At 42.8% G+C, this 26,782-nt stretch overlaps 1 protein-coding gene across 1 annotated transcript in view; it reads left to right on the top strand.

The window, feature by feature from the left end:
• Window positions 1-22,671, top strand: part of XYLT1 (xylosyltransferase 1) — a 176,107-nt gene extending 153,436 nt beyond the window's left edge. The window contains exons 9-11 of the mRNA XM_059484242.1: window positions 1,657-1,852; window positions 6,864-7,197; window positions 14,759-22,671. Coding sequence (XP_059340225.1) covers window positions 1,657-1,852; window positions 6,864-7,197; window positions 14,759-15,081 — 853 coding nt within the window. The 3' untranslated portion in view covers window positions 15,082-22,671. The remainder of the gene's footprint in view (window positions 1-1,656; window positions 1,853-6,863; window positions 7,198-14,758) is intronic.
• The last annotated feature ends 4,111 nt before the right edge of the window (window positions 22,672-26,782 follow it).

Below are 26,782 nucleotides of genomic sequence, written 5' to 3'. Positions count from 1 at the left end.
ATGGCAGGATGGGTTTGGGCTGAGCCCCTCAACAGTGCTCCCTTTGCTGTGGGGCTGAGCACAGCCCAGGCTGGCTGATCCTGTGCCTGCAGCACCCCAGCTCATGCTGAAGGAAAGCAGCTCCTGCCTTGGATCCCCCTTGGAGTCAGGCCCATGCTGCCACCCACAGCAGCCCAGGAGATGCTTTAAGAGCAGCTGCCTTGCACACTTTCCTAACCAGGGCCATCCCACAGCCTCAGAAAGCCATGGCCCCCTCAGACTGCTCGGGTACCAAAGGAGATGGAGTGTCAGCATCTTCCGTGGGAGCAACATTCATGTGTGATTGAGATTTAATTCATTTTTTCCATCCCTAGGCATTTTTACTCTCTGCTGCCAAGAGGCAATTTACTCAGTCTATTTCAGGGATATTGTAAATATTTGCTGCTGCACACATATAAAACAGGAGGTCTTAGTTCTGGGAACAGAAGTCAGATTGTTGCTGGTGTTGGCTGTGTAGCTTTGCAGTGGTTTTGCTTGGTCCATCAGTGCTGGCCCTGTTGGTACCCTGTCTTCTTATGTTGATTTCTCCAGCTCTACAGAGTTCCTTCTGGGGTGCTGCAGACCTCATGCAATGGAAAGTTCTCCCTGGGGCTCATCCTTAGTGCTCATCCTTTAATTGTGGTAACAAGCCTGAGGAGTCAGGCTTGGCTGACTTACTGGGAAGGTGTGATGCTGGTTGGTTTAACTTCTCTTGCAGTTAATGTCAGTGCTGTAAAGTAGCAAAATATTCAGTTTTTGAGCTATGAATAACACGTTTTTAATTATTTATGCATCCATACATACCCAAACATTGTTACAGATGTTTCTGAGGCCATAGCAGACAATCAACTGTACATTTTAATTGTTTGAAGCTGTGACTATTTCAATGATTTGAATGTCTTGAAATCTCAGCTCCAACTGAAGGCTTCCAGATCTCTCAATGATTGGTTTTGCCCAGTTATTTGACCTTTTTCAAGGTTTTTTTTTTTTATTTTTCTGATTATGAGTAAAAAATCAGAACAAAAGCAATCTCAAGTCATTAAAGAATGTGTAGTTTTTTCCCAGATATACAGAGACCAAAAATGAGGACAGGATCCTGGTGTCCTTCACTGCAGTGCCAGCCTGCAGAGCCCTGCCCTTGGGGAAGGGTTTTGGGAATGGAGGGGGCAGTGCCTGGTCACACAGCTCTCCCTGTGTCCTGTGCAGACAGGCACTGACCCTGCTGGGGCAGCAAGGGCAGCTCTGGAGCACAGGCACAGTCCTGGGGCATCCTTTATCCTCAGTTTATCTGAGCAAACTGTGCTGCACCCTAACAATCTCTGGGTGTCTGTGGGTGCCACTTTCTGCAACGGGAGGTGGTGAGGGAGAGGAGCTCTCTGGCACACACAAGGACTCCTAAAGAGCTTTGAGCTGAGGATATGGAATTAATGAGCCTGTATTCTTAGTAACATATTTTTACGTTACGGGGTAATCGGAACAGCCTAAAAATATTTGATAATGAGTCATGAACACATTTGAAATCTCTTAATGTACAGTGGTGGATTTTCTAGTTGAAATGAATGCTTCTTAAGCCACTAGCTCCAAGTAAATGGAGATTTCATTCTCTTACATAACTGCTGAGCTTGTGCTGTTTTACAGATACTACCCCATGGGCCATCCAGTTTCCATCCACCTTTACTTCCTTGCTGACCGTTTCCAAGGCTTCCTGATCAGGCACCACGCAACCAACCTGGCTGTCAGTAAACTGGAAACTTTGGAAACCTGGGTGATGCCTAAGAAAGTCTTCAAGATTGCAAGTCCACCGAGTGATTTTGGGAGGCTGCAGTTCACAGAGGTGAGTGTTTGTAGCCAGCCATGCAGACTTGTGGCATCATGAGAGTGAACACTAAATTACTTTGGAAACTGTATTTCCATGGAAGTTTGAGGTGAGAGTGGCTTCCTAGCATAGTGTACCTCCTCATCATAGGAGACACCACTGGCAGTTCAGGTCTGTGGTCAACACCAATTTCTTACATTAAACCGAGTGTCCTCACTCCCTTCTGTTTCAAAAACAAATGGAAGCCTTTTGTTGTTGTCAAAGAGGCTCAGTATTTTAAAAGTAATTTAAAAATTTTGCCACCATGTTTGTTGTGAGTGCTGTGAAAGGCTCCTGGGGAAAATTCCATTTTTCTGCAATTCTAGATGTAAATGGTGACATGTTTAACTGAGTCTCTCAAGAGTACACTGGAAAAACCTCTCAAAATTAGTGGTAGTCAGGTACTGATACCACATGTGAGCAGAATATTGATGTTGTAGCACAAAAGAGAAAATTATCACAGCAGTGGCTGAGATTCCCACAAACCCTGTTATTCTTCTAGAAATTTGTCCCCGTGCCTGTCATAGAGTATAAAAAAATCTACCTAAAGTATATCAGGAAAGTTGACCACTAATAGGACCTGACATCTGTGTTCTGTTTTAAAGATACAATTGTCTGAGCAGTTAATTTCATGATTTTTCTTGTTAAGCTGCAAATTTCAATTAAGGCATAAAATTGATTGAAGAAATGTGTTCCAGTCATTATGGCTAAGTCCATAAATTACCATCTTCTTGGGCAATTAAGAAATGCCTAGGTGGGATTCAGTGTTTTGGTGTGCATGGCAAATCCATGACACTAATGTGCCATTAAAGAGATGGATGGAAAGTCTGTTTCATTTATCAATGTGTCGGGTGGTAGCCTGCCATTTCATGCAGTGATAAATGTTCATACAAGATCCAATTCTTGTGATTTGTAGGATTTCTTCTTCTTATTTAGTGTTTCTTCTTCTTATTTAGTACTTTTAAGGATTTAATCACTGGTGAGCTTTTTTGAGCATTAAGAAACATTTTCTTCTGTTTGAAACTCAACAAAAAGCGTTTTGGTGACTGCTTACTTGTTTTCATTTTATTTTCCTCACCTAACCACTTTAATTGTCCTCTCCTTTCATAGATGTTTCATATTTTAAAAGACCGGAACATACAAAGTAAATAACTTAATTTTTTAATTTATTTTTTTTACTTTCTACCTTTCCTTGGCCTGCAGGGATCTCTGCCTCTGAGCCAAATAATTGCCTCAGTTTACCCTGCTATAAATCCAGCATTAACTTCTTCAGCTTCAGTGTGGCTGGAAAGCTCTGATCTGCTACTGCTTATTAAAATGCCACTGCCTTGTCAAGGTCCAGCATGTGGAAAACAAACTTAGCAGTTTAGCTAGGGATGGAAGCATCAGTGTTCACAGAAAATAAAATTAAGATTTATGCTTATTGGGACATAGAACTTCTTGTTCTTCAACAACTTTCACCCCATGATCTGGCAGGAATTTTAAACTGAATGGGGCTATTTTAGCTGGGAACTTTCTCCTCTGTCCCAGCTTGCAGCACTGGGGCCAGCAGGAAGAGCACACAAATATTCAGCACTGAGTGTGCTCCCCAGTGTATTTGTGACCCTGGTGCACAACTGAGATTGCAGCAGAGCTGGTGGGATCTCTCCAGCCCCTGCCTCCTGCCCGCTTCATCCCCAAGGAGCAGATTTCACCCCACACCCTGGACAGACAAGTGGGAGGGCATCAGCCAGCTGGGCTGCCCCACACCTGGGGGAGTTCGTGGCAGCATTTCCATGGCACATGGCTCCTGCAGGCTGAGGCAAAGAAAATAAACCCACAGGAAACCCAAGAGATGATTTCCAAGCATGGAACTCCCACACCTCCTGAAACTGGCTCGTGCACAATGCACTCACTATGTGTCCTGCCAGCCTGGTTCAGGCAGCTTCTCTGTGCAGGGCAGGGGATTGATTTGCTGCACTGAACTGAAAGTCTCAGCTCACCCTCTATCAGTTCAATGCTGTTTCTGGTCTTGTTAAGAGTTGTGATTCATCACAGAGAATAAAATAAACTAGGTGGCAGGCAATTAGTGTGCATTGTGTGAACCTAATGGTCCTGTTTGTGGTGAGCAATGAGACACAAACCCATAATCAGGGTATAATTTATCTTGGGAAAATTTTATCTGGGTTTGAACAGAGATAGAAACAGAAATTTTGAGCCAATGAGAGATTTCCAGCTTTCCAAGCACACCCCGTGCACAGTGCTTGCTCTTGAGGCCCAAAATAAAGGTGATTAAAATAATGATGTGGAAAATGTCAGTTTCTGTGCTACATCTCTTCATAATTTATCAGATATTCATTACTGCTTGATTCCATCCATACTTGGTGTATTCTATTTGAAAGTGAAAGCCTACTCACAATGTTTTAAAGAGCTGTGAAACTTATTATAGGGCTGTAGTATCTCTTGCCCTGTAAAACTGGACATCTCAGTGCTGGGAACTCAGCTGTGTAAAGTTCAAGGGGTTATAAACCTCTAACCAGTGCTTTAAGTAAAATTCCCTATAAAATACTGTGCTTCTAAAAGCAGCTGGTACTGCAAGCTGTGCAGCATGGGAAAGTCTGTCCCCAGCTGGGAATGAGACATGAAGGGCAGATGCCATGAGCAGAGTGTAGAGCTCCCTGCCTTTCCTCCCGAGGTGCCTGTGGAGCCTTGCTGTGATCCCACACAGGGATCTGGGGGACCTGTCCTTCCCTCCCCTCTTGCCCAGGCTTTGGGCTGGAACTTCTGGGTTGCTTTAGGGAGCCCATTGCCAAAGCTTAACGACCAGACAACAATTGTGTTACAATTTTTCCCCAAAAGCAGCCTTGGCTCTTCCACAGAGCAGTCTGATAAACCTCTGTGTGTGTGAGCACATCTCATCTTTTGTGCAGTCTGGCATGGAGCAGTGTCACCTGCAGGTTGGAGCAAGGAGACTGGAACTTTCTGATTTATTTTCTCAGGGATGAGAAACTAGAGAGGAAATAGTTGGATGTCAGGAGTGAATGTTTAATTTTTGAGGATGAAGTAATCTTTCTGCAATGACTTCTTCAGGAAGAAATATTGAATATGGTGGAAAGAGCTTCCTTACAGATTTCTTTGCCCAGGAGGGTGTAGGTTTGTTTCACATGTTGTGACTTTATTCTTTCTAAGTCCCTTGAGCACTGGTAGGTGTGATATGGCTGCACCTCAGTGAAGGTTGGCAGAGTAGATAATAAGGCCTGGTCAGGAAATTTTCTTTCTCAGCTTATTTCCATACATATTCAGTCAGTCTTGTCAGGAGAGCACACACTGACAGCTCCTCGAGGCATTCAGTGCTCGGGTCTGATATCTGGGCTATGCTGTCTGGTTTGATTAGCTGGTGTGCGGGGTGAAATACCTCTGAAATACCTCTGAAATACCACAAATGCTGTGTTGATTGCAGAGTAGTGGAAGACTCATTTTGTCTCATACTCTGCAGTGTCATAGCCCGGTAGGAGGAATTTGTGTGATGACAGATGGAGTTAGGATGGTAGGGTTTTATTTTACTGACCTTGTAGCATTTTGCTTGCAGTCCTCCTGTAATTTGTCTGCCAACCACAGGGATTTATTTAGAAGAAACTGGAGACTGGACAGTTTCCAGTACAGGTAATAGGCATCAGGTAATCATTATGTTTTGGGGATTTGGGGGGATCTAGGCATTATATTGGAATCACTTATTCTCATGAAGTGAAATGAAATCTAGAAGAAAAATCTCTGAAGCAAATCAGCTACAATTATCTCTTATGTTTTCAGGAAAGCAGGTTCTGACCGTGCCCTTGTAAGGTGAAGCTTAGGGATAAGGACAGCCCTGTGTGGGGAAAATCTGCAATATCCACATATATTTTGAAAGTGGGGATCCTGCCTGTGTGTGCATGGGTCTCCAGAGGTCACCCACAGAGACTTTCCATACAGGGAAGAAATCAACTCTGGTCATCTGCACTGTTTGGAGAGTAGAGCAAAAGACAACCAGAAGGACTTTGAGGGGGTTCATACCAGAACTGCCTCCAAAAGCAGAAGTGCAGCCCTCAGTCCTGTGGACACAGGAGAATGGATGGAAAGATTCCATAGTGCTCAGCCTCATAAACAGCTGCTGGCTTTAGTGCTGGGATACTGAAGTCTTCCCATTGGCCTAAGAAAGGCAGTGGCTCCATTTCCATGCTGGCTGGGCACAGGTGCTGGTGTCAGTAGTGCACAAGTGTTAGTGGCAACTGCTTGGAAGTTTGTGTCATCCCCCAGGTTATGGGTGAACCATTGAAATTCATACAAAGAGCACTGGAACATGAAAGCTGCTAGGAAAAAGAAGGGTCAATTAAGTATTTACACTAGATTGTGAATCAACTTCTTTACTGTTTTTTACTGTTTACTGTTAGTGAATAAATGAAAACTAATGTCACTATTATGACAATAAGAGTTTACAAGAAATAAATTCCCACGTGGGGCAGGAAGAGAGTACAAGGAGACAGCATCTCATGGGTGGATTGTAGTAAAGGATATGATGTGACTTGTCCTGAAGTCAGCAGCTGAAGTGTCTTCCCTGTTCTTAGCAGCAGCTGGGCAGGTCTCTGCTGCAGGGTTCCTCTCTCCATCTCTCAAGTGTGTAATATATTTTCATGACCCAGGAGATGATGGGTCACCTTTTTTGCATAGGCTGTGTCCAGCCACTGGCTTGGCCCCTTGTTGGCTGCTTCTGTAGTGGGAAGAGAGAGCTGCTATCAGCTCTCTAAGATAAAGAAAACCTTTTTATCAATCAGAAAGGGAGCAAGAAAGCAAGCCTTCTTTCTTGCCTCATAATTTGTGTATGCATTATGATCTTAGGTCATGTTGCTTTTAAATGTATGTATAATTCATGTGATTAGAGAAATATGATTTGTGTCTCTTGAGAGCCCTTATTTGCCATAAAGGTCTCAGGTGCTTACAGAGATGATGCTACCAGCCCTGTGTTCTTTCGTTTCAGATTGGCACTGAGTGGGATGCCAAGGAAAGGCTTTTCAGGAATTTTGGAGGACTCCTTGGGCCAACAGATGAGCCAGTGGGGATGCAGAAGTGGGGGAAAGGCCCCAATGTCACCGTGACTGTCATTTGGGTGGATCCCATCAATGTAATTGCAGCAACATATGATATTCTTATTGAATCCAGTGCTGAGTTTACTCACTACAAACCACCTCTGAATTTGCCCCTGCGACCTGGTGTCTGGACAATAAAAATTCTGCACCACTGGGTACAGGTAGCTGAAACCAAATTCCTCGTTACTCCTCTCACCTTCTCAAATCAGCAGCCTATCAAACAAGGTAAGTGTTATTATTTCCTACAGGAATAATATAGATATTTTTTCTGTATTCACTGTAAATGCTGCTGTTAAAAATGAAGTTGCAGTGTATTGGAAAAGGATTAAAGAAAGAGATTTTATAGATACTAAGTCAGAAGAAAATTTTAGCACTAAGAGAAGTGGAAGTGTCTGTATCCAGTCAGTAAAACAGAGCCACTTTGAACAAAAGACTATTTGTATCTTTAAATTATGCACAGTTCAGAATCCAGAGAACTTCAGACTCTCAGTAATCTAACAGCTATCATAAAAGCCATCATTTAGAAATGGAAAGAAAACTTGACCTTTCTGTGCTGCTTTTCATTCATATTTCCTCTTAGAGACTTACATGTGTTTAAACTGTATTTTTGACAAAGCCTGTGTGTTTAACAATAAAAGCATTAATTTACAAAATGCTGGATTAGACAAAATTACCTTAGGCCAGAGCTCACCTGACATATTGTCAGGTCCAGGCATTCACTTCTGCCTGATACCTGCCAAAACCTGCTCAGCACTTGCCAAGCAGCTGTGTTACAGAAATATCTACAAATACAGTCAGGACCAGACCCACAGTGACAGTTTTTAGAAAGAAACTTTTTTCTTGCCACAGCAGCCCTGAGCCATCCAAATACAGAGGCCATGCTGGGGCTGCCAGGCTCTGCAGGCTCCCATGTTTGCATGGCACAGGCACCATCCAAATGCTTTGGGTCTGCAGCCAGTGCCCAGGACACTGTGCTGGAAGAAGAGGGAACATTTTACACCCACACCTGGATTTTTATTCAGTAAGATCAAAACAAGTTTGTTGCTCTGAATATCTTTACCATTTTTCTTAAAGTGCTCAAGTGCTTCCATCTGCCCAGTATTAATATTCATAACTTTAGACATCTTAAATTTCCTAGATACATGAATGATCCTATTAAGTTTTCAGAAGTTCTTTCTCCTGACAAGGCAGCAAATAAACTGAGTCAGGCATTTACCTCCCAGCACAACGTGCTGCTTCTGTAATGCAAACACCAGCAGACAACTGCTGAGAGCTAATGCAGCCCTTATCTCACTCAACAGGAGCTTGATTCCACACATTTCCAGCACAAGAGTGAACTCACTGATTTCTGCTGCTAACATTTGGTGGCATCATTTCTTAAGCAGAAATGAAACCACCTCCAACCCACTGCTGTTAATAGCTAATAGGCAGTGATAAATTGTGAACAGACACCATGTGAAGAAGGGATACATTTTCAAAGTTTGAGGCAGCCTGCTTCTGAATGCAGCTGCTCCCAACTTGTCTGCTGGAAATTAATGAATTCCATGTTCTTTGGTAATTGAACATTTAAGGCATAAATTGGATGGGAAAGGTGGCATGTAGCCAGCAACCTTGCTGCTCTTCCCTACAATGTGAGAGCCCCATGGACAGGTAAACACGTGTCAGACTTCAAAATAAGCCCACACTTTATGGTGTAAAGGCAAAACTCCCTTTGGTTCAAACTCTGAACCAGGAATAATTCCAGTGAAATTGTGTAGCTACCCTGTTTTCCCCATTGATATACTGGGCTCACATTTTTTGTTAAGAAGCCTGTTTATTCTTGTGGTAACTAGAATCTACTACAGGAATGAACTATAAAGCTTGGGAACAATATTGTCTAGGAAGAGAGTCTCAGGAGTGATTTGCTACTGATGATGTGATGTGTAATCTGTAGATGACTGAGGCATGGAGGTAGAGAAGAAAGTTAATTACAGGGGCAGGCAGTGACACTGCACTGTTGTTAGAATTGCATTTACAATGCAAATTCCTGCTTTGTTTTTTCTTTTTTTTTTAAGGCTTTCTGTCTCAGTGACACTATTGTGCCCTGTGCAGGCAATCATGATTTGCCTTTGATTTCCAGATTTTTGTCAGTTTGTCATCACTTTATTCTTTAAAAACATTTTTCTCTGCCAAATAAAGGCATAATGAGAGTTTGACAGAAGAATTAGAACTTCTAAAAGAACGATTTCTCTTACCGTAAACAATTCAAAAACTGCCAAAAATCTTCTAAAATGAAGGAATAGTATTATTTTCCTGTCTTAGCATTGAAAATAAAACTAAAATACATCAGACTTAGCCCAGAGTTGTCAGTAGAAGATGGGAATATGTTTTATTAGGGATTTCTTTAAAATTTTCCTTTTTCCAGCCATCCTTCCTCACCACCACCACCAACCCCCACCCTGCCCTCCCCTGCCCTGATAAAATAACAACCCTTGTCAGAAAGATTGCCCTGGACTGGCACATTTTGTAGCACTTTGCCTGTCATTTCCTCAATAATGGCCCTGCCCCCTCTGTTTTATCCACTCCAGATACAGGAAGTGGAGTCCACAAAGTTACAAACAAAAATCTCTCCATGATCTTGTGTGCAATTTGCTTTTGCCATTCTAAAAAGCATTTGCACAAAAACATCTTGTATCTGGAGAACATGAGCATGACAACAATCCCTGTATTTCCTAAATCATTGCTTATCTACACATCACTTCAGCCCAGAGCACAACAAGGAAAGTTGTTTTGGTTTCCCAGCATCATGAAGAGAGCCACTGGCTCTTCTTTTGAATAATCAATGTAAAACACGTTCATTCCTGTATCATGGCTCTCAGAATTCATAATTACATTCAAAAGAAAAAAATAATCATGGGACAGCTGCCAGCAAAGATGTTCTGTTTAGCAGTTTATAAAAACAGCATATGCCACTCATTTATTCAGGTTTTTTATTTCCAGTTATTTATTAATTTTGGCCTAAATTCTTTGCATGCAAGTAAAGCCATGAAGGGAAATCAAGTGAGAGTATTTTCTTTGATGCTGTGTCCAGATGTGAGTAGCTGATCAAATGTAAATTGTTTTAAAAACACAGATTCATTGACCTCTTCAAAACCTGAATTTGTGAGACATCAGATCTTACATGGAATTACTGAGGATGCTGTTTGGGGTATTCCCACTGTAAATATGGCTCCCTAAGGTATTTCAGTGGAGAGTCTATAATCTAATGTTACTTATTCCTTCCTGGTCCTTCTCTCCCTCCAGCCATCCAAATCTGTGTCTGTGTTCCCTGCTTTGAGTTGTGTCACTGATCAGCTCTGCCTTCAGCAGATACTCTGGCTCAGGAGTGTCTGCAAGTATTTGCCTGGTTGGAGAAAGCAAAAAAAAGGAAAGGAAAGGAAATTAGGTGCATTTGTGATAAATCATTTGGAGAAATCAGGTTCACCTTCTCCATCAGAGTCTCCTTCCCTCTACCTCCTGCACAGACAGATTCCAGTTTATTCTTCTAAACAACAGTTTTGAGGTCCTCACCATATGGTTGAGTGTGTCAAAGCCAAGAACTCCACGCTTGTTGTAAAGACACAGGAGGGCTGCCAAGGACCAGCAGGATGCTCTAGGAATAATTGAGCCAAGACAAAGAGGGAATGGGATGTGGAGAAGACAAAACAGGGAGCAGAACCGTGTAAGATCACTGGCAGATCATGCAGGAATGGGGGACTTCTGCTGGCAGCTGTAGGAATTTGAGTGCTTGGAGACTCAAGGCCAAATGTCCAGCTCTCCTGTGAAGGGGCTGCAGAGGCAGACAACAGGTGTCATTGAGAGCACTTAGCCAGCAGCTCACTGACTGTAATCCAAGCTACCCAGCAGACTTCAAATCCTAAGAAAACAGCAAATTCAGCAGAGGCTGTCTCTGCATCTCCATCATCCCACTTTCCCCCCTTCCCTGCTCTTTAAGGGCCAAGTGTGATTGACTCTCAGGGTCACAGTGATGGGAACAGGAAAAGCCAAAGCAATTTCATTTTTAAATTTGAGTTTATATTCACAGCAAAGTTTCCCCAGTGCTCTCCCAGCTGGAGTGCCAATAATGAGTTGTCATCCATTTAATGGATGGTACCTGTTCCATTAAAGCCTAAGAAGTTATTGTGAGCCAGTAGCAGGTTCACTTCTGGGGCAGAAAAAGCCCCAAAACCTCAAGATGATAATAAACCCTGGATTGTAAATAAATGAATACATTAAAAGCCTTTCCTCCTTCAAGCAAGGAAAGAAGTGAGAAAGAGCAACTTCCTTTTTTGCTTTGCTTTCCCACTCTGTTCCCAGCTTGATGGCATGTCCTGGACATGGGGCTGCTGATCTTTGCTGCTCCCATGGAGCCTGAAATACCAGTGCCTGGTCCCTATGCCCCCTTTCAAGGGCTGACAGCATTAGCAGACATGGGTGATGCACTCAGGCACCTCAGAGGCCTTTTGACCTAATCCATATTTATAGATCATCTCAATTAGCAGATACTGGGAAACCTTTGTTTTGCCCTTGGTTGTTTGCAGTGGCTCAATCAATTCTAATTGCATCTATACAGATTATAAAGTGGGTGGCAACTTGTGTCAGAACTGCTGTGATTTCTTTAAATTAACCAGAGGTAACATGACATGTTCTTGATAAACGCAGTAATAGCAGCAGGCAGGCGCACGACTGCAGAAGAGCAGACATGCCCTGGAATCATCATTCTGAGAAAAACCCTGAAGACAGGGATTTGCTTTGAAATTTAGTTCAGATCCAGCTGACAAGGAGTCGATTAGCTCCACAATGAGCAAATGCAGCACTGTCTTGTTTGCTGCAAGAGAAAACAAACAAAATGTCAATAAAAAATTACCTCTTTGCCAGAGGGTTTTAACACAACTCAAGTAAAGAAATAAAGCTGTACGTTCGTGTTGCTTTAAAAAACCCACAGGTCTAGTGCCTTAATGTGTACCAAGATAACCACATTTTTCATTCCTTAGCCTGCTGCCTGTCTAAACTAATTTGCTTTTTCTGCAAAATGATGAACAAACCCACACAAAAATGCTGAAATCCCAGCCTGTATGGCTGGCTATAGGCTGCGTGTTTAATCCAAAAAAGTTAGACCAAGAAGAATCAACTGAGAAATGTGTCCTCACATATGGGTGAAGAGCAAATAAAAATAGGGGTCAAAAATAACAAAGTTTTTCAAATTTATATTTTCAAGTCAGAGGAATATATTTTGCATTGATACACATCCTCCTGAAATCAAAGGGCAGGCACAAAAAGTCTGGCTTAATGTCTGCAATTCAGCTAATTTTGTGTTGTTTGTGCTAGCCATACAGATTTAAATGTCTAAATATTTAGAAGCAAGCTTTACATTCTTCATTATTATTTTTTCATGAGCTCTTCCTCGTGACACTTGACTGAAGTGTCAGTGCTTCAAGAGCACACCCAGTAGCTCCAGCCTCCTTTTTATACAGCATATCAGGGCTTGGGAGCCTCACTGTCTCTCTTCTGTACCAGCTCAGTAAATCATGGGAATCATGATTCTCTGTCATTTTTCCTTTAATGCAAAGAGGAACAGCCCATGTGCCATTGCTCAGATGAGCAGCACCCTCCCTGCTCTCTGCTGTGAACTGTTTGACAAAGCCTTGGAGGCTCCAGGAGAGGGCTCTGAGTCTGTCCCCAGCTTTTCCTGCTGACGAGTACATGTGACTGCACTCAGGTTGCTGTTGCTCAGCTTTTCCTTTCTAGGAGTGGTGACACCTCACTTGAGGTGCTGCTGTGCTGTGGGGCAGGCAGTCCCCACCTGCACCAGGTCAGGGTTCTCTGTGTGTCTTCACTGGAGCAGCACCTTTCACTGTGGGCAGTGGTAGCCTTCACACAGCCTCTGCTGCTCTGCCCAGCACTGAGTCCTGCAGTTCCTGCAGGTTTCATCCTTTCCAATCCTGATAATCCACCAAGTCCTGAGGCCTGGGACACGTACAAGGCTGAGCCAGAGAAAACAGCAAGTTCCATTTCATGCTGTTTCTTGTCTGACTAAAAATCTCTCTTGTTCCATGCATCAAACACATGTGCAACAGGCATTGATTCAACAAGCTTGCTGAATTGCCTGTTTCAATCAGATGATCCTGCTAGTAATGCCAATTCTTATTTATTTGGGAATTTTTACTCAGAATGTTCCTATTTAACTAAAATGTTGACAAACAGTCTTCCATATTTAATTGCTTCCAAAGGAGGAAATTTAATCATGTGTACTTGTTCTAGTTCTTTAACTGCAGTGCTCTGGCAGAGCACATTTCTGACACATGTGCACAGATTGAACTCATTTTGACTACAGGTTATTGTGTGTATCTACCATTTAAAATACAAAGAGAGGTTTGGATAAATGCAGGAACAGTTAAATGATGTATAATGGTGATGGGCATGTGCTGAACCACTTTAATTGGGGATTTCAAGTAACAGACTTGCACAGTATTTTACATTAAAGACTTTGCAAATGTAACAGCAAAGCTCCAATTATACCCTTTTTCCCTCTAAATAAATACAAGGATTTATTTCCAGCGCCTGAGATGCTGTCCTCTGCATGGAAGAAAGGACTCAGTGTCAGGCTGCAGTGCAAGCAGCAAGGACATGTGGAAGGAATTGTAGCTGTGAATATGTAATTCCTGGCCTCCGACGCTCGCCGAGCGCGGTGGCTTTCCTCGCCTGGAGCAGCCTGAATGGGCCCATTTTCTGTTCTAGACAGTGTGTCTGTTGGCAGAGCTAAACATATCCTCTGTGCTGCCAGAGTGAGGATGCTGGGGAAGGCAGCTGAGAGCGGAAAGAAATGGGTGGAAATTTGCTCCCAACAGGCACTCGGTGAACGTTTTTCAAGGGTCTCATCCTGATTTTATAAGCAGCAGCTTGGTGCACTCAGACTCTCAGGAGTCAGCCAACCTTTGACAGGGGCAGCCTGACCCAAGTGTCCAGTTTAGGTCTCTGAAAGGATTCTCACAGCCTGACACTGATTTTTACTGCAATATTGCAAATTTGGGGTATTGTACAGTATTTTACTGAGATAGGTCAGGAAAGCAACCACAATGCAAAGTGTCATTAGGGAATGGTTGTGATCTACTGTTCAGCACAGGAGCTTGAAAATATAACTCTCACAGGAGACTACTTTCCCAGTGAGGCTGCAGCACTTCCTGGAATCATGCTGGGACTACATGTGTTTCATTATGGTCTGGTCTGTCCAAGACCATGGTGTTGTCCTTGTAGTGCCACAAATGACACCACCTGTGTTTTGTAGGCAGATAGAGCTAACAAATGTTGTGGCTTTTCCACAGCAGAGCAAGGTTCATCTGTTTAGGGGAAAAAACCCACAACAAAACAGGCTTAGATCTTGGCTCTTTCTCTTAGACAAATCAATAATAGCACTTGGATGTCTGACAGGGGTTGGCAGACTTCTTGCACCAGGTGTCCTTGAACTGTTTCATCATTTCGAGGTGCAGCCAGTCCTGGATGTCCTGCAGCTCCGGGGTTGGTTGTACATGTTGATAATAAGGGTGGCTCTATTTTCAGGGTCAGAGGCAGCACTTGCAGGATGAGAATCACAGTGAGGAGAATCCATAGTACTAAGCACAAAGAGCGCCAAAGCCGAGCACAACCCCTGGGGATGCAATGTGTGGGAAATGGCCTACAGCTCACCCCTAAACCTTGCTCTTTTTGTTTACCTTAGATCCTCAGCGGTGGCTTTTTCAATGCACTAACTGTGGGCTTTGCTCCTTTCCAGAGGAAGCCATCAAGCTGCACAGCGGGCCTCCAAAGAACGCGTACATGGAGCAGAGCTTCCAGGGCCTGAACCCGGTGCTGAACCTCCCGGTGAGCGCCGCCCGCGCCGACCAGGCCCAGCGCAACGCGGGGCTCGTGGGCGCCCGCCTGGACACCTGGGTGGACTCGCTGGTCAGCGGCGTGTGGTCGGCCGTGGACGTGTGCAGCGTGGGGCCCTCGGCCTGCCCCGTGCTGCAGGGCTGTGCCCAGACCGCCTGGAGCTCCCTCAGCCCCGACCCCAAGTCCGAGCTGGGCCCTGTCAAACCCGACGGCCGCCTGAGGTAGCGTCCGCTGCGCTTCGCCCCGGCGTAGGTTTTTAAAAGGGAATTGAACCTTGCTTCTCTGTGAATCTCACACCAGGTCTCAGAAACCTAAGGGGAAGTTACATTTTTTTTGTTACTTGTTGTAATAGAATTCATTTTAAGAAAACAAAACCAAAACAAAAAAAAAAAGTTCTGAAGTTCTGACAAGGCCTTTGGCACTGCCCTCTCCATCAGCTCTGTTGGGAGCCTGTGCTGTCCCATTCCAGGTGCCACTGCACCCACCAGCCCGTGGGCTTGGAAACAGCAGCACCAAGCCATGGGGAGAGCAGTGAAGGAGCAGCTGCTAAAGGGGTTTTTTTAAAGTAAATTTGTCCGTGCCTCTGCTGTTTCATAGGCTTTCATTATTTTGCTATAATGAATAAATCACATCAAAATTCCCTTCTACTTACACTTTCTGGGGAGGTTGGTTCCTGCAGGCTGAAGCCTGTATGGCCACATGACCTCAGAGAATGTGAAGTAATTATGGTACAGCCTCACTTGGGTTTTTAATAACACAAAGTAATTCTGGACATAGCTGATGTCTGTTATCCTAGTTAGAGAGAACGAGCAAAAGCAGAAACTTTCAGATTCCTTTCAGAGATTTTTTCAGACAAATTTAATGATAAACTCTAAATGAAACCAGTGTTTTGCTAGTCTTTTATGTCTCATGCAGTCGGGTTCAGGGTCAGTGTACTAAAAGTATTTATTAAAGAACAAAGAAGTTTTTTGAATTTCAGCCCTTTCAAATCTGCAGGCATTTTTGGAAGCAACCAGTACCTGAGTATTTTCACAGGCTGCCAGTAGAGCAGGTGTGTGTGTATAGGCTGGGGTGGGTTGTGATGTGTCTGCTCACACCCTTTGCTCATGAGCTGAGCTGAGTTTCTTCTCAGGCAGTGGAGTTGTTAACCTATAAAATAGTAAAATTGGGACCTAAATCAGCAACAACAGGTTTCTTCCCTAATTAGAGTAGTGGCTAGTAAGTCTTAACACTAATTCCCTTCCTTGGTCTCAGATCTCCATCTCTTCCTAAAGAAGGATCCTTCCAGGCTTTGCCAGGGCACCTGGAAGGCTGTGCAGGATGTGGGTCGCTGCCCAAAGCCAGGGGAAGGAGAACAATGCCATGTTTCTCCATGCTTTTACTTTATTCTGTCAACAATCTACCCTTGCCTGTCTTCAGAATTCCTAGCAGGCTGCATCCTGTTTTAAATAGTCATGTTTTTGCATCATTTCAACCTGCATTTTCTACAGGAGGGAAAAATTAATTTACATTCCAATAACTTTTTGAAATACAGGTTTTATATACAAATTCATCTCCAACTAATGTGTTTTACATTAGCAAAAACATGCACTTTGTTGCTGTTGCTGTGTTAATCTCTAGTTAGCAACAGAACCAAAAAAGACCATCAAAAGCCATTGGGTTAATTAGGAAAGAAGTCCTGTTGCTGTAATAAAGGAAGGTATCTGTTCACCCTTCTGTGTTGCGTGGATAACTTTCTGCTGAGAGTGAAGTGTCCACATCAGGAGGGAAACAGACCCTTAGATCATTCCATAATCATGTCTCAGAGGAAGGTTGAATTCCCTTTTAAACAACACTTGAAGTAGGACTGTAACACACAGATCCCCGTGGCTTGAGGTATCTCTGTCATATTGGTTTAAAGCTACTTCAGTTTGCTTTGGACTTGAAATTGTGGTGTCAGCTGTGCTGGCATTAAGGCAGAGCATTGAAATGTTTATCTGGCACAAAAATGGATGCATAGAAGGAACAATTTAGGTATTTATTATTTATGTTTTAGTCAATGACTAATTAGTAGGTGCTGCTTTTGCAGCTTGAAGATTATGTTATTTTACTAACTGAAGCTGCCTTTATTAAGAAAAGGCCTTCCTCCCCTCACACCTCCCTTTCTTTTTTTGTCTTGATTTTGTCAGTCACGAGCAGTAGCTTTGGGAAATTTTGTAGCAATGAGAGCTGATTGGAATATTCCAGTCAAGATAATGTTCCAGCTTTTCAACCAGCTCTAGAGGCAAGTGTGTGTGAAAACAGGGTTGCCGACAGGTTTATGTAATAGAATCACAGTGTTATTACTTATTCAGTAGGGGTTTTTAACAGTGCTTGTTTTTAATGTAACATTCCTTTGTGAAGTTCATATTTTCTGGGGACCTCCAATCCTCACTGTGAAATCCAGGGCTTTATTCACACTGATGCAATGGTGACTGCACGGTCCAAGCCCTGCAGATTAAATGAAGAAGGTCACATTTAAGGCACACAATAAAATCTATTAACAAGCCCAGGCAGTGCTTGTTCTCAGTAAGACTCCTGAGGTAGCCACAAAATCTTCAGTCTGTCTTGCACATAAGCACATGTGTAGGGGTGCACCCACGCACACGCATGCAGATAACTTTGTTTTTAAATCTGATGTTTTTATTCTTAAGCAGGAATGTTTTTAAGTGCTTTTTTTCGTAAGTTTTCATTAACTAGACCAAGCAGAAGGTGACAACAATCACATCTTCTGCAGTTAGGAAAAAAGCTGCCACTTTTATCATTTGAAAAATAAGGTGCAAATTATTTTGTTTTAGTACAAAAAAGGGAAAGAAAACAGATGGTTGCTGATATATCCATTTGCATTATATGCTAGGTTTAAAATATCTCAAAGAAAATTTATATGAGATTATTTTCTGAAAGGCAAGAAGCATTTAAACAGTGAAGTTTTGTAGCAAGCTGGCAATCCCAGTGCTGTTGATAAAATATAGGATGTGGAGCTGAAGGGATTGATCCTGCAGTCCTTTCTCAGGCAAAACTTCCAGAGTGCTAGTGCTAAAAGAGGATTTCAGAGTCAAATCCAGCATAAATAAAGAGTATGACAGTATTCTAGGGGTAAATGCTGTCTGTTTGAAGTCATCAAAAGATAAGCTGCCATGTTTGGAACATCTTCTAGGGGCAGTGTCAAGTTTTGGACCTAAACAGCCACCTCGACTGTAGCTGTTATCATGCAGACATGGATCCAAAAGATATATATGAGACTCAGTGTCTGAGTTCCAAAGCCCAGTAGTTGTGAATAAAAACATATAAAGCCAGACTCTGCATCAGGGATCAGAGCTGGCTCCAAGGTGATGCTGTTAAGCCCAACTTAGTCCTGCTTGGTGGCTTCTCTGGTTTGAAATGGCAGCACTGGGAGCCTGGGAAGAACACTGTCAGTGGTCAGGAGAGAATAACTTCACAGATCTTACATTTGGTGAAAAGGAGAATTCAGAGCAGGGCCCCACAGCTGGTACAAAACACAAGTTATGCATCTTCACCTGAATGTGCAGGTGCTCTTTTCCAGTCACACTGACCAGTCCTTGCTGAACAGGATCCAGCTGGAAGCCTGCTTTGATCAAAATTCTTTTCAGTGGGGAGGGGTTTCTATTTCCATATGCACAAATTTATCCTCTGTGTGTAATGTTTAAATTCCCTGCCCGTTCTGCATGACAGCCATGTAACACTCCTGTGATCAATCTGTATTACACAGAAAGGGAGTGTGGCAAAATGCAGAACATCTACATATGTGATTTAATGAGTTATGTCCAAAGTCAGGCTCAGCATTATGCAAACCTGTTTATATGGTAATGTTAAACCCCAAGGCTAAAGGAAATAGCTCAAATGACAGTTTATTTTCACATTTGTCCAATTCCTTCTTTGATGACATTTGGACATTGAGTAGTAATATTTGCATTTTCATTTTCTGATATTCAAGGGGGTTTTTTTAGAATTGAAATTATGTCTTCATTTTTTGTGCTCTCAGCAAGCAGAGAATTTTAACAATTCCTTCATGATAGCAAGTGTTATACAAGAAAGTCCCTCTCTATCTCTGTTGTTAAGCCTTCATTATTGCTAAGCCTAGAGATACAGGAATGTGCATTCGTGTGTTACAAATTGACTTTCCTGGGTACTGGCTTCAGTGCACAATGCCTGTACAGTTGTTTAATGGTGTATTAACAGTGATCCTGCAGCACCTTCAAAAGTACCACCTAATGTGCATTCACTTTCCCTCCATCTCCTGCAGCACTAATTGCCTTCCTAATGAGGCCTCCATCACTCTTAGCCATGATTGTAGTGAGCACAGTAGTGAAGTCAGTGAATCAGAACAGGGATCGTGTAAACCTGACCTAAGGGAGAGAGAAATGGTAGAGAAGATGCTGAAACTTTGCAAAAGTTTGACACAATTGCTTTGCAAAAAACCTTTAAACAAACTGGGCTCCTTCTGCACAGCAAGGCTAAAAACCATTGATGCCCTGAGATCTCAGCTTCGATAAACAAGATAGACAAGATCCAGATCGACAAGATCCAGATGTTTCTTGTGGCCCAGCAATGAGGACCAGCTTCCTGTTGATTTCTCTAGTTCTCTTCCATCAGAGCATCAGAGAATTGCCATCTTGCCACTGGCTAACACACCCTCCTTGTCATCTTCCCAGCTCCCAAAGCTTCAGGAGTTGGCCACATGAAACCTTGGCCAACTCCAGCACTTTCCATAGAGCAGGAAGTTTTATACTTGACTGAGCTAAATCCCTTAGGCTCTTCAGAAACCCAGCTGCAGATGAGGAAAGTTGGCTTTTCAGAGCAGCCTTCAGTCAGTTCAGTACTTGCACACAGGAAGGAGTTGGTGGAAGCCAGCAGTTACCTTGTCCTGATTTTCAGGCCTGAGAATCTGATATATGTAAAAGAAGACTTGGTTATTTGATATTTCAATAAGAGAATAAGACAGACCTGGTGGGACATGGTTGGCAGCCTTTCTCACTGGCCTTTGCTTCAGTCCAGTTGTGAAAAGATAATGATTCATATATGTCTTTATTTCTACCATTCAAGACCTCCACTGTACTCTTAAGAATTAGTAGGACTTAAGCCCATATTAAATGACAATTGAAAACAATTTGAAAAAATGAAAAATTAATGTAAAAAAGACTATCCAAACCAAACCCTCAGCCTTCTGCCAAGGCAGCTCCAGGGATTATGCTGACAGAGAGGGTAGGGAGTGATGCAGTGTTAGAGGACAGAGCACTGCCCTTCCAGAGGCCGAGGAGGAGTTCCTGAGAGCAGGAATACCTGCTGCTCAGCCCTGAGGGCAGCTGCTGCTGCAGCCAGGTACAGAGGAGCCAAAGAAATGTGAATTGGGATTGAGGACAGCAAGGAAGAATTTGTAGGACAGCATTTTCCTGCAGAATCTTCAAAGGCAAGCAAACCCTCTGATTTGTAATTCCCCACGAAGGTGTATTGTAGAAGAGGTTGACCTTCAAAACCTTCACCACCATCATCACAGTAAGGGAAAGAATAATCAGGCTGAGAGCATTTAAAATTGAGCTACAAGGCCTTACAGCCTGTGCTGCCCAGGACCAGGGCAGCTTTAGGGTGTCTCAGTTTGGTGTGGCGTTGGGAGCAGTTGCCCTCATGATGTGACACTGCAGGACCACGTTGATTCCGTTCCTTCTTACTAACAGTAGTGTGTTGATCACTCTGCTCTTTGCTTCTGCCTTGGTTACCTTCTTTTGCTCATGGGTGCTACCACAGCTGCTACCTCACTGTGTCTGCAAACACATTTACCTGAGAACAACAAAAAAGGTACCAGAAATCTCCTTGAACTGAATGTACAATCTATGCAAATTCTCTTTCTACTTTGTTACAGCCTAGAAGTATTACTTGTAACCTTGCCAAATAAACAGCAAGATACTGTACAGGTGCCTCTGATACCAGAGTGAGATTCTAGGCGCGGTTCATGGCGCTGCATTTGTATATTGTAATGACTCGGCTTGTCTTTGGTTCTGTTGTAATTAACACCCTTGACTGAGACAATAGCACTCCTGCTAAGGGAGCACCTTCAGTTTGCTGGGAATATTCCAGAGGAGGATGTCTATGGCATTTCATTTTTTTTTCCTGCTTAGATCCAAAAAAAGGCACAGACCTGCTGGCCAAAACTAGGGTGTTGTTTCAGCTTTTCTGTGGATGAATCCTATCAGCTTTGGATCGCTCGGTGTCTGTTCCCATTGTGGCATCCAGTGTGTTGCCCCTTAAAGAAAGCCTTACTTCCATCCTTTCTAAATGTGGCCTTAAACTGTGTTAGGAACTTTGGTGTTGTCTGTGTCTTGCTCACTTTCTCTGTTTGTTGCGGAATGAATAAAAGGCACCTTGAGATTTCTATTACAGCTCAGTTGTGTTGCTGTCAGCTTACGCTTCACAAATACAATGGAAATTGCTTACAAATGCAGTCTTTAAGGAAAGAAAATGACCTTCCCTTTGGGCAAAAGGAAGACTCAGACGTTCATATAAACCTTAGGAAATTATGAGCTCTGTTTCTTGCAAGTCACTGTAGATAAGGAACTTGGTTTAATTACATACAAAGTACAAACTTAGTAACTTCTAATTTATCTTCAGACTACAACAGGACAGGCTGCTCTCAGTTGCACAAGACAAATTGTAGAGTAATTTCACTCATTTTAACATGCTGTAGTAGCATTCCTCTCAGATTTGTACTGGTAGCTGGGAGAAGAAATATCCTCTTAATGGTATGGTCTTAAAATCTGAAGAACGTCACCACATAGGGCCAGATTTTGGGTGTTGGTTGGGAATCTAACAGTACATTTAGAACATGGTTGTTTTGTCATAAATGCATTTGCAAAAATCTGACATTTGGAGTTTCTTTCAAAGGTTGTCAAAGTCAGCAGAAAGCAATGACTTCTGCTAAGGCTTGTATATGTTGGGTTTCTTTAATACTTTCCTCCATGAGAACTGTAATTTTTCAGTGAGTAGCACCAATATTCCCGGCAGGCTGCAGTGCTTTTAGGAATCCCACATCCTGTCCTATGTTGGTATTCATATGTGGATACAACCCAAAGGCAACTGAAAAGGGTTTACATATAAAACAAGATTTGTGAAACTAAAACAATTAATTCAATGTAATGAAATTATTTTTCTGACTTTGTCCTTTTGGTTCTGTTTTGATTTGATTGGATTTTTCTATTGCCTAACATAGTCCATAATAAGTTATTCCTATTCTGTCATTTTCAAAGACTGGTGGTAATATAGTTTTAAGAAATAACTATTTTGTTATAGATCATAATATGCATAAAATTGTACAGAAATATTTTGTAATCTATTGAATAAGAAAACAGAAAACCATGTATATACAGGGAAAAAAAAGTTTAAAAAAATTGGAAATTCAAATGGAACACACTGAAAGATGTAGATATTTTGCTATTTATTTAAAGGAGTATTTTATGAGATATTGAAATGTCTTAAATTGACCAGTAATCAAAGTTCAAAGTCAGAATGCTTTTCTTGTAGTAGAATGTGATTTTCAGCAATTATTGCACTACCCGTTTTTGCACCCTTTTGTCTTTCATTTAGCAGAAACAATGTGCCTTAGCTGTATTCTTTGTCAATGGGAGTTTGGTTGTTTGTCCGACAAAGCAAATTTTTTTGCAGAAAAAGAAATGGATGTATGAAATACTGTATTATACCAAAAACACTGCAGTGTATATAATGCTTTCTGTCATATGGTGTTTTCAGATGCAGAGTTTTAAATAAAAAAAAAAAGGCTGTCTTTAGCATGTGCATTTTGTGTTATTTTCAACCTCACCAATGTGTGTCTTATTTGAAAGAACTTTGCTGCTTGGTGATTTTTAGGAGGGAAAATGGGCCTGAGCACTTCCAGCCTGTGATCCCAGTGCTGCTGCCTGGTCAGGCATTTCTCAGCCATAGCCACTATGGGGGAAGCATTGATGAAACCTTTTGGGAATCTGTCATTGCTCTCAGGCAGTGCTGCAGCCTGACCTGCGTGCTGCCCTCAGTGCAGGGGTGGAAGGTGGATGACCTTTACAGGGCTCCCAGCACTGCCAGCACAGTGGGACCCAGAGAAACATCCAAATCCTTGTTTTCAAACCCAGATATCTGCTTTTGGGCCAGAGCCTCTCTGCTTCTTCCAGTGATGACAAGGAATGGTAGGCAAAGGATCAACGAGGAGCTCAACTGAAGTGTTTCCTGAAGGCCATTAACCACGAGCAGTGCTGAAGCAGTTTCTTCCCTGTGTCCCCAAAGGGTGCATCAGCCAAAGAGAAAGATTCTTGGGCTTACAGATGTCCAGCTGAGTGCAGAAATATGAATTAATGCAAGGGCTGGCTGCTTCCAAGAGCAGCAAAATACTGCCTTTAGTGCAAGGATGAGCTCAGAAAGACACATTTCTTCCATAGTTCCCTGCTGGGTTATGGACCCAAACCAGCCATTGCCTAATGCTCACCCAGTGTGAGCACTTACATTTATTTCCATACCCTGGTCTCCTCCATAGATATGATGGGGAAAAGTTAAATTCTCCTAAAAGTGGATGATTGGTATCTTTAGCACCATCCCCATGATGTATTGCAAGTTTGTCTCCCTGTGCAGCTTTTTGATGTGGTATTCTTGAGAAAAACTCCTTGATGACCTTCCAGAAGTCTTTGACAGCACAAGGAGCTGCATGACTTTTCATGCACCCCCAAGCCGTGCTGCAGGTTCTCTTGGCAGCCAGAACTGCATTTGATCTTGTGTTTTCTTTTCACCTGCTGTTCAGGAATTCCACTTTTTTGGCACTTAGATGCAATGAGGTCTGTTTAAACAGAGGAGGGAACACAGTGCTAATACTTTAGTCTTGGCACAAAGAAAAGATCTTCTGTGGAGGGGAAAAAGGAAAAAAAAATCCTGCTTTCAAATTTGAAGCCTGGTTTTATTTATAGCTGGCATAAGAAGTATGCTGCTTTTGTGCTGGCTGATTCCTAATCCAGCTGCTAATAGTCATGGCATATTAAAACAAAAACTCCTCGACTTTTGTTTTAATTATCTCCAAATGCGTCATTGGCCACTACTTTAAAGGAAAGGTTGAGGGGGGAGTTGGAAATCAGGCTACCAGGTGCTCAAGTGTTTTGTTTCCCTTGTAGGCTCCAGTGAGAATCTGCTCTGTAAAGCACAGGAATCCCAGCTCCCCATGGAGAGGCTGGTCTGAGAGTGTCACACTGGCAGTGTCACACTGGCAGGAAGGGCTGTGCTCTCTGTCGGCTGGAAACACCATCAGCACATCCCTGCATCTGCCATGCCTCAGGTCCCTTATTGTAATTATTATTTCTAGTCTAGAACATGGTTATTCACACAATAACACAAGACCCAGGGCAGAGCAGTTTGCCAACAGCTGCCCAGTAAACCAAGTGCAACAGGAACGAGGTATTTAATTGCCTTGACAATGAGCATTTTGAAATTTGGCATTTCCTCATCTGCTGCTAAAGAATCTGTAACCTATTTTCTAAAAATCAGAGGCTGTTAGTAATTTGAGGCTTCACAAATGCAAACAGCTGTAAATCTTCACTGTCTATGAATATTTAAAAAGAGGAGATACTGAGGTTGTACTGAAGTTAAAACCAGACACAAATGGCAATTTTTCATTCTTCCAGGAAAGATGATTGTGGCTATTCTGGTGCCAAATCAGCCTTTGGCTGCTCCCTGCCCTGACCGCAGGGCTCTGAGCTGGGGCACAGCTGAGGCACCAGCTGTGAATCCCACCTGCATGGGGAAGGGCTGAACCTGGAGCTGGGGGACTCTGGGGGGACAAGGCTCAGACACTTCATGTCCTGGAGTAAATTGCCAAGCACCAGTTCGTTCTGGCCAGCTCTCAAGCAAAGCAGACTCATGCCAGGATCCCAAATTCACAGGCAAGGAGTTTTACATTCATTTACTAATAGCATTAACATGATCCACAAGTATCCTGCATTTTGCAGATTCAAGCCTCAAGCTGCACCCTATTCTGGAAGACACCAGACTGGACTTTTCAGCTAAAGCATGATGTCACAATACACCATGGCTGCCCCATCCTGGGGAAGCATTTGGATCCACAGCACTGGTGAATCTGGAAGCAAAGCTTTCTGCTCCAGCAGCATGACAGCAGATGCTGTGGCCCCTGCTGGGTCTCTGTCAGGCTGCTTGAATTGAGTGAAAAGACATTCAAAAAGTGGCAGCATCATGACATGATTTGGGTGCCCAGATTTGAAGGTTTAAAACAGACATTTGTGCCTAATCAGCCAAAGTGAGTTGTAAGATGTAAAGCACTTTTTCCTTCTCGCCCTGAAACATCCATCATGATGCTCTGTGCTGGTTCCAGGCTGCCAGTGGTCTCTTCTCTGAATTAATGCCTCCACCAGAGCAGGCAGTGCAGCTCTGCAGAGCCCTCACCCCTGGCCCAGCTGGGCTGACACAATCCCTGCACGTGTCCACAGGTAGCACCAGGGCTGCAGAGCCTCCCAGCCTCCCTGGGCACATGGAAACTTCCTAAAACACTTGTCTGCCCATGGTGCAGTATGTCAGGAATGATAGCTCTCATTAATTATAGACCATCCTTAAAATATATTTGATTTCAGTAAGACAGAGACCATATGAAATGCTTCAATACAAATATAATACTTCAATATCAATATCCTCCATATAAAAATACATATGTATATCTGTGTGTATATACACATAGCAGTACCCCATACCACATGAGCTGTTTTAGACTATTTGTATTTCGACTGCCCATAAATTATCCCAAATCTGGTAGCATGGCTGCAATGGAGCAATCTCTTCCCAGGGTGTTTAGTAGTGCACAATGTATAGCCTTCAAGTAGGAGCAGTTTTTCACTTGTATAAATGAGTTAAAATAATATGCTCTTCTTAGTCTGCTGCTGTAATTGTTTTTTTCCCCCTAACTAGGACTTGCATAATAATAAGAGAGATTTGACTAGAAACATAAAGTACATTTTAATGTGATCTCATTTATGAAAGTCTATCACTGGATACACATGGCAAGGAAATGAAAGTATTCTTATAACAGATTAATAGCCAAGATCAAATATTTCACTTTCTAATAGAGTCTGCCTATATGTGCTTTAAATTCTTTGCTAAATTTAAATTTAAAAGGGCTTTTCTGGTGCCATGAAAGCAAGCCACTGCCTGCCACATCATCCCCGATTTTCCATTACTGCTCACTGATGGTTTGCATTCATTAGCAGAGGACGGCTCCAGCCCTGGCCTTCAGAGGAAGAAATTACTTTTTGCCTCCAGTAAAAAAGAAAAAGTGCTGTGAGCTACTTCCCAGCAGGCTGGCCACAGCAGGACCAGCCAAGCTGTGGGGGAGGCAGGCGTCCCTGGGGAGGGACAGCCCAGGGACCACTGCAGCCCACCACAGAGTGGGGATGCACTGGGACCTGCTCACTGCAGGGACCTTGCACCCCCAGGCAACTGATGCAATGTCCAAATGCATTTAAAAGTGTGCATTTCTTTCCAGAATTCCCTGTTTAGGAGCTTTTTTTGTCAGATTTAGTCCTTCTCTCCAGTAAGAGATCCAGTATGTCTCTAACCTGAGATCCACTGGATCAACACCACACATTCCCATGCTCTCTCTGGGGAGCCAGCACTCTGCTACTTGCTGACTCTAAGCTCCTTTCTTTCACATGGATAGGTAAGTGCTGATTTAATTTGTCCATTCCTTTAATTAATTAACATCAGTTAAACTGGTATCAATATAATAATGCATTAAGAATTAGTATAAACTATTATTAAATAAGAACAAGCTAGTTCTTATTTAGAGTGCATGAGCATGAGTGTGAACCAGCATCACAGAGACTGTAATGCTCTGGATCCACTCAGTGAAATGACATGATTT

Source organism: Ammospiza nelsoni, chromosome 17 (genome assembly GCF_027579445.1).
Source record: "Ammospiza nelsoni isolate bAmmNel1 chromosome 17, bAmmNel1.pri, whole genome shotgun sequence".
Classification (NCBI taxonomy): domain Eukaryota; kingdom Metazoa; phylum Chordata; class Aves; order Passeriformes; family Passerellidae; genus Ammospiza; species Ammospiza nelsoni.
The sequence above is the reverse complement of the archived record's forward strand: the minus strand, read 5'-3'. Positions and strand labels throughout refer to the sequence as shown.